At 35.5% G+C, this 13860-nt stretch overlaps 1 protein-coding gene across 3 annotated transcripts in view; it reads left to right on the forward strand.

Annotated features, from left to right (window-relative positions):
- Positions 1 to 13860, forward strand: part of LOC123540967 (laminin-like protein epi-1) — a 70658-nt gene that overhangs the window by 20021 nt on the left and 36777 nt on the right. For 2 of the 3 annotated variants that reach the window (XM_053527186.1, XM_053527185.1), the window contains exon 5: positions 12037 to 12182. In XM_053527186.1, coding sequence (XP_053383161.1) covers positions 12037 to 12182 — 146 coding nt within the window. Of the gene's footprint in view, positions 1 to 3896; positions 4010 to 12036; positions 12183 to 13860 lie in introns of those variants that run through there. The other variant, XM_053527184.1, reaches the window with a different exon arrangement.

A 13860-nucleotide genomic window follows, 5' to 3' on the forward strand; every position in this document is an offset into this window, starting at 1 on the left:
ACACGTGAAATGTTGGTAGTCCGTGACTCAGTGGTGGCGATCGCTTCAGTACTGAAGACCCTGGATCGAGAAAAACGGGTAATTTAGTCAAAGTAAAATATTCAATGATAGACTTGTTGTTCCATGACACTCAATTTATTTGACTGTCTTTATTTTACAATCTTTCTGTGTTATTTCTTGACAAGTTTAGTCTGCTTGATTTTGATAGGGGATCTCTGTTGTAAAAATGAGAACTGAAACATTGTTTTGTCTCAAATTGCATGGTTACCATAGCAACATAACCAAAAGATAGGATGGAAATCGAAGCAAATTGCAAATTCATCGTGTTGTGTTTTTAAATGTTTATAAAGCAGTGTTTGTTTTTTTGAAAATTATTAAATGCCTTTTTTGCAGTAAAAACGGATTTTTTAAGGTAGTTAGCATTTTTCCCATAGAAAACCATTATGATGCCCCTTCAGCTGGAAATGAGTCAGGTTTTTGAACAAAATATTATTGCTCTATCACGTGTGAAATTTTTTGTTTCTGAGATTGGGAAAAATTTTGACCTTAGTAAAATTTCCCCCCTTTGTTCAAATCTGACCCCGGGGTCAAAATTGACCCCCCCCGGGGGTCCTTTATTTTACATGGGGAAAAATCTTCAAAATTTTTCTAAAAATAAACCAAAAGGTCTAGGGCTTGATTTTTTTCCCATGTGCATTGCCTAGTGGCCTCTAAAAAATTTGTTAAAAATCATGCCCCCGGGGGTCAAAATTGACCCCCCGGGGGTCATTTTTTTTTAAAGGAAATCTTCAAAAATTTTCTAAAAAAACCGGGGCCCTAAAACTTGATATTTGCATGTGCTTGCCTAGTAGATTCTACAAAATTTATTCAAATCATGACCCGGGGGGTCAAATTACCCCCCCCTGGGGTTATTGATTGTACATAAAAAAAATTTTTTAAATTTTCTAGAAAAAAACCCGGGGCCCAGGCTTATTTTATTTGACATTAGCATTGCCTGGGGATCACAAATTTTGTTCAAATCTGCCCCCCGGGGTAAATTGGCCTCGCCCCGGGGGTTATTTGATTTACATGGGAAAAATCTTCCAAAAAATTTTAAAAATCATCAGTTGACATTTGAAACATGTAGCTCATATTACTCAGGGGGGGGATCCCGGGGATCTGACCCTTTGTTTATATTTTTTTTTGGTAAATTGTCTCTTATACCTTTAATTTGAAAAATGTATAATGAGTACCCCTTCTTTTACATTTTTTTTTAACTATATGTCTGTTTAAAATTAGATTGACGAAAATGGGTTTAAAGTGTTTTTTTAATTTCATGCTTGAAAAGAAAAAAGAAAATGAGAATAAAGTTCAGTACCTCTATAGTTTCATTTTGATAGTGCCGTTTATTAGGCAAAGCCCGTGTTTCATGTCTACACATTTTATTGAATTAATTAAGTAATTGATGTATTTATTTAAGTTCAGACCACATTTCGTTTCTTTAGTGAAAGTTATCAGTTTATTTATGTTTTTAAAACTGCACTGAAAAAGATATTTCAAGAAGGGCCTAAAATGTCCACCTGTTTGAAAACTTATGATAGCTGGTTTTAATGTTTTCTTAAGGAAAGTGTGCGTGGTACCACGCTGTTTGTGTGTATGGTGTAGGGGGGTGGGGTGGGGGTGGTAGGTCGTAAATTACTCTTGAGGTAGGTCTTTAAACAACTAAACACTTGAACTTAGACTCGAACCCAGGACCTCGAAATACCATTCCAGTGCACTCTACCAACTTAACTCCTGGACCGCTTACACACTTTCTCCTGAATTGTATTTACAAAGTGTTGGAGTAGGATCCTTTGTTTATTTTTTATATCAGCCTGTGCACCATTGGCTTTTAAACTTAAAATAACGAAATGGTAAGATGTTCTATTACTCAACGCCTATTATATGCACTACTTGTATTAAAAAAAAGTCCCTTTTCTCAATAAAAAATCATGTTCGTTTTTCTTTTTTAAAAAAAGGATTTTCTGATACAAAAAAAAGATTTTCTGATATAAAAATCAATTTTCTTGATATATACAATGATTTTCAGACTATACAAAACTGCTTTTTAATGAAAAAATCAGTGTAGTACGTGGGCTGTTCAAAAATAACGTAGACTTTGCTGTCAAAGTTTTCATATTGTGTAAAGAGCAATGTGAAAATATTGTTGTAATTCGAACTTTCTGTAATTTGGTCTAATTTTTTTGTAAAATTTTTTTGGGGATAGGGAAGCGCGTCGAACGTTCTTATTATCAGAGCTACGCATAACCGGCGCAGTCGCTTTTTTAACTGTCGTGCTTGAATTTGATCGCTGTTTGCCTAATGTGCACTTGTTTACCCAAAATATGTCAAAGAACGCAAACCCAACCCGGGCGACAGACCTGAGTAGGGGATTATTCCGACGTTGGGCAGAAGAAAACGTTTAAAAAAAAGTGAGTATTACTGTAATGTCGTCATTGTCGCATAGATAATTAGACAGTTTCTTATATTTATAGAAATTTTTGGGGAACCAGCAAATGAAATTCATAAAATTTAAACCCCGATGCCACAACCTGTTCATACTGTGCCTTTATCTTCAAGTGGTAGAAAAGTTTTCCCAAAAGGTCCGAATTGCTTAAAGGAGCGAAGATGTGGGGAAAACGGAAAACCCGCAAATTTGGGCGTTAAGGGCCCAAAATATAAACGCCGTAGTAAAGACCCAAAGGGTCACGTGAGTACCCCTGTCCCAGTTGCGGGATAAAATGTTCATACATTTTTTTATTCTAACCAAACAATTTTTTGACTTTAAGTATTTCTCATGATGATTCATAAATAAATTTGAAATATGAATTTAAAGCAAAATTAAAGAAAGCATCACAATAAAGGCACGATGTCATTAAAAGTCGTTGAAAAAATGATGCCGTTTTGCCCGGGTCCTGTAGATAAACTGTTTTTTTGAGGAGGCGTAATCCCAATTTCTGGTCAAAATCATGTCAAATTTGCAGTGCAGTTTGTAGAAAGATTGAAATCATGATGGAATTTTTTTGTTTTTTCTTCATTTCAGAAAAAAAAAACCCCCCCCCCTCAAACCAAAAAAACAATATTAAATAAATTTTGTTTTAATAATTTCTTTTTAAAAAAAAATTTAATTTTTGGGTTTAAATGGTTTGATTTCTTGATATAAAATGACTTTCTGATAGCAAAAAAGGGTTGTTCTGATCAAAAAATATTTCTCGATGTATATCTGTACATGTATGTCATATTATGAAAGTGCCCACTCAATTTCTGTCTAATTGGCAAAATCGCTTGAGAACTTTAACAAAAAGTAAACAATTTTCAGCTAATTGACTTGGGTTCATATCCTCCGCCAATTAAGTATTTTAACCCGCGTGGAAAAAAACTGTTGGTTATGTAACATTTTATTCAAAGTTTTTTTTTAATTTTGTAATTGAACAAAATTTTTGTATTGTTTACAGTGATGGCTGTCTATTTTGAGCCCGTGTTTGTGGTTTCTAACATTAAAGCAATGTTCATATTTAGTGTGAAATACGTTGGAGGGGTGGATAGTGTTGAAAGCAACTTTAAGCGATTACAAGTTTCGACGTGCTGTCTCGCGGAAATATTCAGCAGGTGTATGCAAAAGACAAAAACTGAACACGTTAAAATGAAAAAGGGTGCTGTAACAGCGGGGGAGAAAGATGGAATAGTTAAAAGACAAAAGGGGGCAAAAGAATTGCTAATTTTTCTTTTAAAGGGGGGGCCCCGGAAAAACTTGAAAAAATTTAAAAAAAGGGAATGCTGACAAATATGTTGAAAAACTTTGCAGATAAAGTACAAACAATATAGGCGTTACAAACAAATGATGAATTGGAAAAAAAATGGAAATTGGTTAAAAAGAGTTGTTGGACACAACAATGGAGAACATGAAGAAACAATGGGCAAGTGAAATAGAATCACTCAGGTCAGAGATGGAATTAAGGATTAATATATCTTTTATGAAAATTGTCAAAAAGTGAGTAAAAATAGTTTTCTCTGACCACATGATAAATTAGTTTCTTTCATTTGTTTGGGAAAAATTGTTTCATGAATTTGCAAAGTGAATCTTTTGTACTCAAAAGTTTTGCCAATTCCCAAATGAAAAAATTAAAAAACATTTTTTCCTTTTCCATGAATTTTTCTTAAAATTTTGGTGCTGTATTTTTTTCCTATATTTTTTAATTGTTTAGCTCATTTTTCCCTTTTCTTTTTCAAATTGAAACCCTTACCCCCGTAGCTGAATTCAATTTTTTTTTGCATTTTTTGCTCCCGTCCATAGTGACAAGGTGAGCTTTTGTGACACCCTTATCTGTCCCTTGTGCATCAGCAATTTCTTGTCTGCACGTCACCATAGAGGTTTCATTTATCATTTTATTTTAACTCATTATTTCCTGCGCCGTATCGCCGCTTAATTATGGGATCATTTTCCCATAATTCCTGGATTTTCAATTTTCGTTTGTTGCTGTGGAGTTTCACTGTTTAAACAATAATCGATAAGATCTGGCATCCTTTGATCAAAATTTTTCAATATTAGGGGCAAAAAATTGTTTATAAAGTGAATAAAACTGAAATTTTCGCATCTGATACTAAATTTACGATCTATTCAAAAATTTAAATTTACCTTTTTTTTATTTTCAAAATTGTTTTTACTGCCCATGAAGAACAAATATGGGAAAATGATTTTTCAAGAAAAATTTGACATAGAAAAAACCCCATTTTTTGATTATTTTATATTATTCAAATTCTTTTTTGCTATATTTTTTGCAAATGGACTTTATAAAAGAACAGAATTTGCTTTATTTAATAAATTAAAAAAAGTGAATTAAAAAAGAAATCTCTGCAGTATAATAGAAAGAGAGATAAAAAAGGCAATACTGAAAAAACTTTTAGTTTCGATATTTAGTGGTGGTATATTGAAATACATTTTTAAATAATAAATATTTTGATGTTTTTGATCGCTTGGGGTTTTTTAAATCTTTTAAGTGTAAATATTTTATTTAAATTTCTTTGACGCAGTTAATGTTAGTACTCTTACAAACGCAAAATCACGTCACGCGGGACACGTACTATCAGGCGAAGCGCATTTATGCGATCTCGGCATACGCCTGTTTCTTTTGCGGGTAATACGAAATGCGGTATCGTAAAAGTTTTTAAATGAAAAAGCATAAATGCGATCTGCGCCTTAATGAGTTAACCAAACTTGCACACACTTGTTCACCTAAGATCTTTGTTCCCTTTTTGAATGGCCCGATCCTATTGGGTTCCAGGTTATGGCCCTAAAAGGGCCAAAAAAAAGCTTTTTTGCATTTTTCTACAATAGCAGTTTATTTTGATTTGATTTAACCAAACTTGCACACAACTTCCTCCGTCCGTCCGTCCGTTCGTACGTCCATTATTTTTGAGCAATAAATGGAGAACCCCTTTGACCTAGAACCTTCAAAAATTCTTGGGTTGTGGGCGCTGGAGTAGACGACCCTATTTTTTTGGGGGTCCTCCCCCAATGGGCAAGGTCACAGGGGCCTGAACATTGAAGTCCGTCCCTCCCTCTCACCTTCATTTCGAGCAATAAAAGGAGAACCATTTGACTGAACCTTCAAACTTTTGGGTTTTTAGGGCTGCTTGAGTAGAAACCCATTGTTTTTGGGGTCACTCCGTCAAAGGTCAAAGGGAAGGGGGGCCCGAACATTGAAAAACCATTTCCCATCAAAAATAGGAACCCTTGACCCAGAATGTTGAAATTATGGGTGTTGGTCTGAAAAAGGAGATGACCCCCGAGGGGGGGAGAGTTTTGTTTTTGCCCTGTCCCTCCTTCCTCCGTCCCTCCGTTTTGGTCGTCCGACGACTCAACTTCATTTCCGGCAATAACTGGGAACCATTTGACCTAGAACCCTTTAAACTTTTTAGGGTTGTAGGGGTGCTGGAGTGGGGCGCCCCCCCTTTTTTTTGGGGTCACTCCGTCAAAGGCAAGGTCAAGGGGCCTAACATTGAAAAAACCTTTCAGTCAATCTGAAACCCTTTCCAGAATGTTTAAACTTATAGGATGTTTTTCAGAAGAGTAGGGCCCTATTTATTTTGGGGTCATCCTTCAAAAGGGCAAAGGGCCCCGGGGACCCGATATTGAAAAACCCTTTCCCACAAAAACTAGAGAAAACCCCTGACCCGAATTTGAAAACTCCATAGGGTGGGTGTATGCAAAGTAGATGACCCCCAATGCTTTTGGGGGCACCGCAAAGGGGCAAGGTCACGGGGCCTGAAATTGAAAAAACCCTTTCGTCAATAACTGAGAACCCCTTGAACCAGAATGTTAAATTTATAGGGGTTGATCATGAAGGTAGGACCCCCTTTTTATTTTGGGGTCACTCCGTCAAAAAATCAAAGGTCGCAAGGGCCCCCAACATTGAAAATCATTTCGATCAATTAAATAGGAACACTTTACCGAATGTTGAAACTTCATAGGATGATTGGGCATGAAGGGTAGATAACCCCTATTGATTTTGAGTCACTCTGTCAAAGGTCAAGGTCACAGGGACCTGAACATTGAAAACCATTTCCAATCAATAACTAGAGAACCACTTGACCCAGAATGTTGAAACTCCATAGGATGATTGTACATGCAAAGTAGATGACACCTATCGATTTTGGGGTCATTCCGTTAAAGGTCAATGTCACAGGGGTATGAACATTGAAAACCATTTCCGGTCAGTAACTTGAGAACCACTTGACCTAGAATGTTGAAACTTAATAGGATGATTGATCATGCAGAGTAGATGACCCCTAACGATTTTGGCATCACTCTGTTAAAGGTCAAGGTCACAGGGGCCCGAACATTGAAGACCATTTCTGGTCAATAACTTGAGAACCACTTGACCAAGATTGATGAAACTTCATAGGATGATTGAACATGCAGAGTAGATGACCCCTAACGATTTTAGGGTCACTCTGTTAAAGGTAAAGGTCACAGGGGCCTGAACATGGAAAACCATTTCCAGTCAATAACTTAAGAACCTCTCGACCCAGAATGTTGAAACTTCATAGGATGATTGTTCTTGCAGAGTAAATGACCCCAATTGTTTTTGGGGTCACTCTGTTAAAGGCCAAGGTCACAGGGGCCTGAACATTGATAACCAGTTCCGATCAATAACTTGAGAACCACCTGACCCAGAATGTTGAAACTTCATAGGATGATTGAACATGCAGAGTAGATGACCCCTATTGATTTTGGTGTCAGTCTATTAAAGGTCAAGGTCACAGTGGCCTGTTCATGTAAAATCATTTTTTGGAAATAACTTGAGAACCACTTGATCTACAATGTTGAAACTTAATAGGATGATTGGACATGCAGAGTAGAAGACCCCTATTTATTTTGAGGTCACTTGATCAAAGGTCAAGGTCACAGGAGCCTGAACAGTGGCTTGAGAACCACTAGGCCAAGAGTGTTGAAATTTAGCAGGATGACTGGACATGCCAAGTAGATGATCCCTATTGCAGCCAACCATCAGTGTCTCTTTGACTTTCGCTCCTGACCTCTATTGACTTCTTGCCTATAGGACTTTGCATTGGGGGAGACATGCGCTTTTTTACAAAAGCATTTTCTAGTTTTTTTCATTATGGAATATCCACCTGTGCTAAAAGAAGTGAAAACTTCGAAAACATTGGGGAAAAAATAACTACATGATCATATAACTAAAAAACATTTAGCTGAATTTTAGCTAAAAACATTGTGTTTGGCAGTGATCAGTGAGCGAAGCGGCAAGGGAGATCACTGGAGTTTGTATTGTCATTAGTTGGACTGAGACAATCAGGGTATATAACTATGGACTAATTTTATGTCAAATTACCTCCCTTTCTTTCATATTAAAATAAGTATATCTCCGTAACTAATGAAGATATTCGAGCCTCACTCAGGGCATTGAATTCTTCATGTGAGGAAGCTATCCAGCTGGCTTACGGAAGATCAGTGGTTCTACCCAGGTGCCCGCTCGTGATGAAATAATGCAAGGAGTGGCACCTGGGGTCTTCCTCCACCATTAAAGCTGGAAAGTCGCCATATGACCTATCATGTGTCGGTGCGACATTAAATCCAACAACAACATAATAAAGATATTAATCTGAAATTTCATGTATGCCATCAGATGGACTTGGACAATCGGTGAAAATACATATTGGCTGAATTTATGACAAATTACCTCCCTTTATTTTTTATGTAAATGAATATACCCAGAAGCTTCCTATGAGATTGGTTTGAAATGTTATTTATGTCTTCCATGGTAAGAAATTTGTACTTTTACTTACTTTTCTAATTTATTGTTGTAAAGGCTTCTATTGTGTATCTTCTACATGCATAACCAATGCATGATTACCTCCCCTGATTTGAATAAAAATGGATTTATCTCAGTTAGTATTTGTAGAACTCATTTGAAATTCCATTATTGTCATTAGTTGGACTGAGACATTCAGGGTAGATGACTATAGACTGATTTTATGTCAAATTACCTCCCTTTGTTTCAAATATAAATGGGTATATCTCTGTAACTAATGAAGATACTGATCTGAAATTTTATTTATGCCATCACATGGACTTGGACAATCAGTTTAGATACATATTGACTAAATTGTTGACCTCGGGTGGAGGTTTAAGCTTTTCCTGTAAAATTAGATTTGAGGTGACCAAAGTACTCATGTTTGTGTGCCGTATTGTGAAATTTATATTAGTCTTTATTAACTGTTTGGAATCATTTCTAGTAAAGCATGGAGTTTTGGCATGTCATTTGTAATCTGATAATGAGGAATCATTCTATTTTTGAAGAGAAAACAAATGTACCTAAAACTTCCAAGTGAACATTTACTTAGGTGTTTGTATCTTGCTTTGACCAACATAACCCACAAATGCTCATATTTAATCTTAATTAAATAAAGAGAGGGCTATCTGATATGAAATTTTCTAAATTCTAATTCTAAATTTTAAAAGGAAACGATTTTCTAATTTGAAATTTTAGAAGGAGAGGGCAATCAAATTTAAAATTTTAAGAGAAGAGGATTATTTTAATATATGAAATTTTCAGAGGAGAGGACTATTCAATTGGATTTTTAAGAGGAGAGGCCAGTTTTATTTATACTTTTAAAAGGAGATGACTATCTAATTTGACATTTAAGTAGAGTACAATCTGATTTGAAATTTTAAAAGAAGAGGGCTATCTAATTTGAAATGTCAAAAGAAGAGGTCTTTCCAATTGAAATTTTCGAAGAAGAGGACAATCTTATTTGAAATTTTAAGAGGAGAGGGCAATCTTATTTGAAATTTTAAAAGGAGAGGGCAATCTTACTTGAAGTTTTAAGAGGAGAGGGAATTTTTAGAGGAGAGGGCAATATCTGATTTGAAATTTAAGAGGAAAAGACTATCTAATTTGGAATGTTAAGAGATCATACTATGGAAGCCCTGGAGGGCCATTTTAAATTAATACTTAAAATTTAAAACTTAAAAGTTAATTTTTAATATTAATTTATTAAAACTTATAACTAAATATTGCACATTAAGTAGAGAGAGAGAAAGAGAGAGAGAACATGATACCTGCATTTGGCGACGGCCTTCAAAAGAATAACAGTAAATCATAGAAGACTTGGGATACCGAAGAAGCGTCTGTCACATTATTATTATTTTAATGTGAATAGAAAGATGGCATGAAGTTGCTGAAGTGGAAAAAGTACCATAAAACCAGCATATATAACATTGGTGGGGATACTTGACTGGAAGCAACTGGAATGAGTTGGTTGATAACACATTGAATGATTTGTGTGCTTTTTTTTTTGTTTATTTTACTTAATATGCAATATTAAAATTAAGTTTTAATTATTTAATACTAGTAATTTACTTTTAAGTTGTAAATTTTAAGTAACAATTTTAAATGGCCCTCCAGGGCTTCAATAGTATAGAGTTTTCTGATATCAAAATTTAAGAAAATGTAAGATTTATGAACTATTTAGCATTTCTTCTTAGACTAACAGATTTTTATATGGAGAGCTATTAAATATTAACTTTAAATAATAACTGGTATTTCAGTTCTTGTCGGTAACAGTTATAACTTTCAAAAGAGTTTTTGCTATTGTTTTATACTCCAACATCTAAACTTAAAAAAAAAACATGAAGAAAAAGTGTAAGAATTCTTGTCAATGAATAATCCAGGCTTTCACATGATGACCCTCACCCTCTGAAACAGCCAGATACTTTCTCGTTGAACCGAGACTTGTGATCATTTGTACTAGCTCTCAAAAACTAAGACTGTTTTTGAAAAAGATTTTTTTTTAATATTAAGAACAGATATATAATTGTGTTTGCAGACAAAAAAGTTTTACAATAAGTGGTTTCTGTTTTTAGCTCACCTGAGCACGAAGTGCTCAAAGGTGAGCTTTAGTGATCACCCTGTGTCCGGCGTCCGTCGTCGTCCGTCGTCCGTCCGTCCGTCCGTCCGTCCGTCGTCAACAATTTGACTGTTAACACTCTAGAGGTCACATTTTTGGCCCAATCTTAATGAAACTTGGTCAGAATGTTACCCTCCATAAAATCTTGGACGAGTTCGATATTGGGTCATCTGGGTTCAAAAACTAGGTCACCAGGTCAAATCAAAGGAAAAGCTTGTTAACACTCTAGAGGTCACAATTTTGACCCAATCTTAATGAAACTTGGCCAGAATGTTACCCTCCATAAAGTCTTGGACGAGTTCGATATTTGGTCATCTGGGGTCAAAAACTAGATCACCAGGTCAAATCAAAGGAAAAGCTTGTTAACACTCTAGAGGTCACATTTTTGGCCCATTCTTAATGAAACTTGGTCAGAATGTTACCCTCCATAAAATCTTGGATGAGTTCGATATTGGGTCATCTGGGGTCAAAAACTAGGTCACCAGGTCAAATCAAAGGAAAAGCTTGTTAACACTGTAGAGGCCGCATTTATGACTATATCTTCATGAAACTTGGTCAGAATGTTAATATTGATGATCTTAAGGTCCAGTTTGAATCTGGGTCATGTAGGATTAAAAACTAGGTCACCTGGTCAAATCAAAGGAAAAGCTAGTTAACACTGTAGAGGCCACATTTATGACCATATCTTAAAGAAACTTGGTCAGAATGTTTATCTTGATGCTCTTTAGGTCAAATTTAAACCTGGGTCAGCTTCGGTCAAAAACTAGGTCACTAGGTTAAATCAAAGGAAAAGCTTGTTAACACTGTAGAGGCCACATTTATGACTATATCTTCATGAAACTTAGTCAGAATATTAAACTTGATGATCTTTAGGTCAGGTTTGAATCTGGGTCATGTTGGGTCAAGAATTAGGTCATGGGGGCAAATCAAAGGAAAAGCTTGTTAACACTCTAGAGGCCACAGTTATGACTGTAACTTCATGAAACTTAGAATGTTAAACTTGATGATCTTTAGGTCAAGTTCAAATCTGGGTCATGTTGGGTCAAAAACTAGGTCACGGGGTCAAATCAAAAGAAAAGCTAGTTAACACTGTAGAGGCCACATTTATGAACATATCTTGATGAAACTTGGTCAGAATGTTAATCTTGATGATCTTTAGGTCAATAGGTCAGGTGAGCGATACAGGGCCTTCATGGCCCTCTTGTCTGTAAGAAGGCTATATATTACCCCAGTGAACTTAGATAAGCAAATTTTGTGCCAAAATTTTCTGTTGTGTATATTTCTATTTTAATGTGAGTAATACTATTTTTGTTTAACTGTCATATGATTTGCCACAACATGCATAAAATTTAGAAACAGGAAATAGCTGCAAGTGCTAATTTTCCAAAGGCTCGGATCAATGAGAAGGCTCGGAATTACGAGAAAGAGGCATGTATAGGATTTTTTTTCCCTACGGACAGAATTTCTTTCGTGTACTGACTGTTAGTCATGTTTAAAATGGAAATATTTGTTAAAATCATAGGTGCTCAGGCTTGGTCTTGAATTGATACTTTGTTTAACTACAACAAATTACTGTTACTTTTTAAGATTTTTGAACTTTGCGGCAGTTCAGCCAGCAAAAAGACCAGGAACATCGCTTGCTTGTTGCCCAATACCAGAGCCTGAGGGACCTTACACCACAGCAGAGATCACAACAGCTAAACAGATAGAGTTCCCTGCAGAAACAACAACAAGTTAGTTATCTTACCTTAACTTTTCTTTCCCACTAGAATAGATTGTCTCCCGTGGCCCATTCATCGTCCCCCTTGGTCCATGTTTTGTCTCCCCTGGCCTGACCACTGTGTAGGATCAGTAGGGAGGGCGCAAGCCTAGGAGTACAGTGATTTTTCCCACCAATTTTGGAATGGGGCCGGGGCCTTTACAATTGGGAAAAAATGTGTCAGAAAATGCATAATTTGGGAATTGTTAAAACTAATATTTTTTGTTAAAATGTCACATTTAAGAGAGAAAATGGCCATAATTTATCATTATGCATTAATTTAGCAAACTGTCTGTGTTCCAAATGTTTATAGTTTTAGTCTTGTTTGAAAACGTTGGAAAAAAAGAAAATATAATTGACTTTGGGAATTTTAGCCATGAAATTGGGGAAAAAAATACTATTTTCCATTGGGATTTGGGCCCTATTTCGGCCCCAAATTGGCTAGAAAAAAAACACTGGAGTATAACAATAAATCAAGCTATTGGTGGATTGCAATTGTTGATGTCTTAATAATTTGCATTATTGAAGAAAGTAAGAATACAATTCTCCCTAAACTGTAGATGTTTTTCAATAGTCTATACAAAAACATATTTATGTTTGCCTCTCCTGAGATGGTTTTAGTATTTTAACTCTATTCTACTCACCCTGGCGTCATCATTGGCAGGAATGCAAGTTTGAGATGCAAGTTATAGCTATGAATATTATAGCTTTAAAGTTTTGGATGCAAGTACTTAATATCATTGCTATCATTTAATGGCGTATAGCTTTGGAACTTACTTTAACTTTTTCTAGGTCAGTTACCAACTTCTAAAACTTCACAATAATTGTGCCTTCGGGGTTACAAAACTAGGCGATATCATCAGACATTATTATGGCCAAATTATGCCCCCTTTTGGAGTAAGAAAATCCTGGTTAAAGTTTTACATGCAAGTTACTATCTCTAAGATTAATGCAGGTATTGATTTAACACTTCACATGTGTCTTCAGAGTTATAAAATTAGGTGATATCAAGTCCCATAACTCTGACATGTATTTTGCAAAATTATGTTCCCTTTTGAAAATTGGTTAAAATTTTGCATGCATGTTACTATATCTAAAACTAATGCAGATACTGGATTGAACCTCTACAGATATTTTAACATTTAGGGTAATATTTCTGCTTCTGGGACAACAATTTGAATAGTCGAGCATTGGCTGTCTTACAGACAGCAGCTCTTGGTTTTATAAATTACTCCTCATTCAAACTTGTGAAAGCATATTTATGGAAAATTATCATAAAAATACAAAAGGAAGACCTTACTTTCATTTGATACTGTAAATATTTATAGATTTGAAGCATTTGGAGATGCCAACAACACTGGTATTGCAATAGTATGACAGTAGTATGCCACATTGTCAATAGTATTGCAACACTCTTTTCAGCAATATCGGTAGTATTGAAATAGTCCAGATATGCCTCAACTCAATAGTCACCATATAGATTGCAAGGTATGTCCCATGATGAGGCAAGTGGTGTGTGTAACAATTTTACATAAGATGTGTTTGAAATTAATTGTCTCCACTTCATATGGGGAAGTTGCCTGTTGTGGAGAACAAGTCAGTAGTGTCTTTCTTGATATAGATTCAGCCATACATGCTTTTTTGAATATATT

This window comes from Mercenaria mercenaria, chromosome 16, assembly GCF_021730395.1.
Source record: "Mercenaria mercenaria strain notata chromosome 16, MADL_Memer_1, whole genome shotgun sequence".
NCBI classification, from domain to species: Eukaryota; Metazoa; Mollusca; class Bivalvia; order Venerida; family Veneridae; genus Mercenaria; species Mercenaria mercenaria.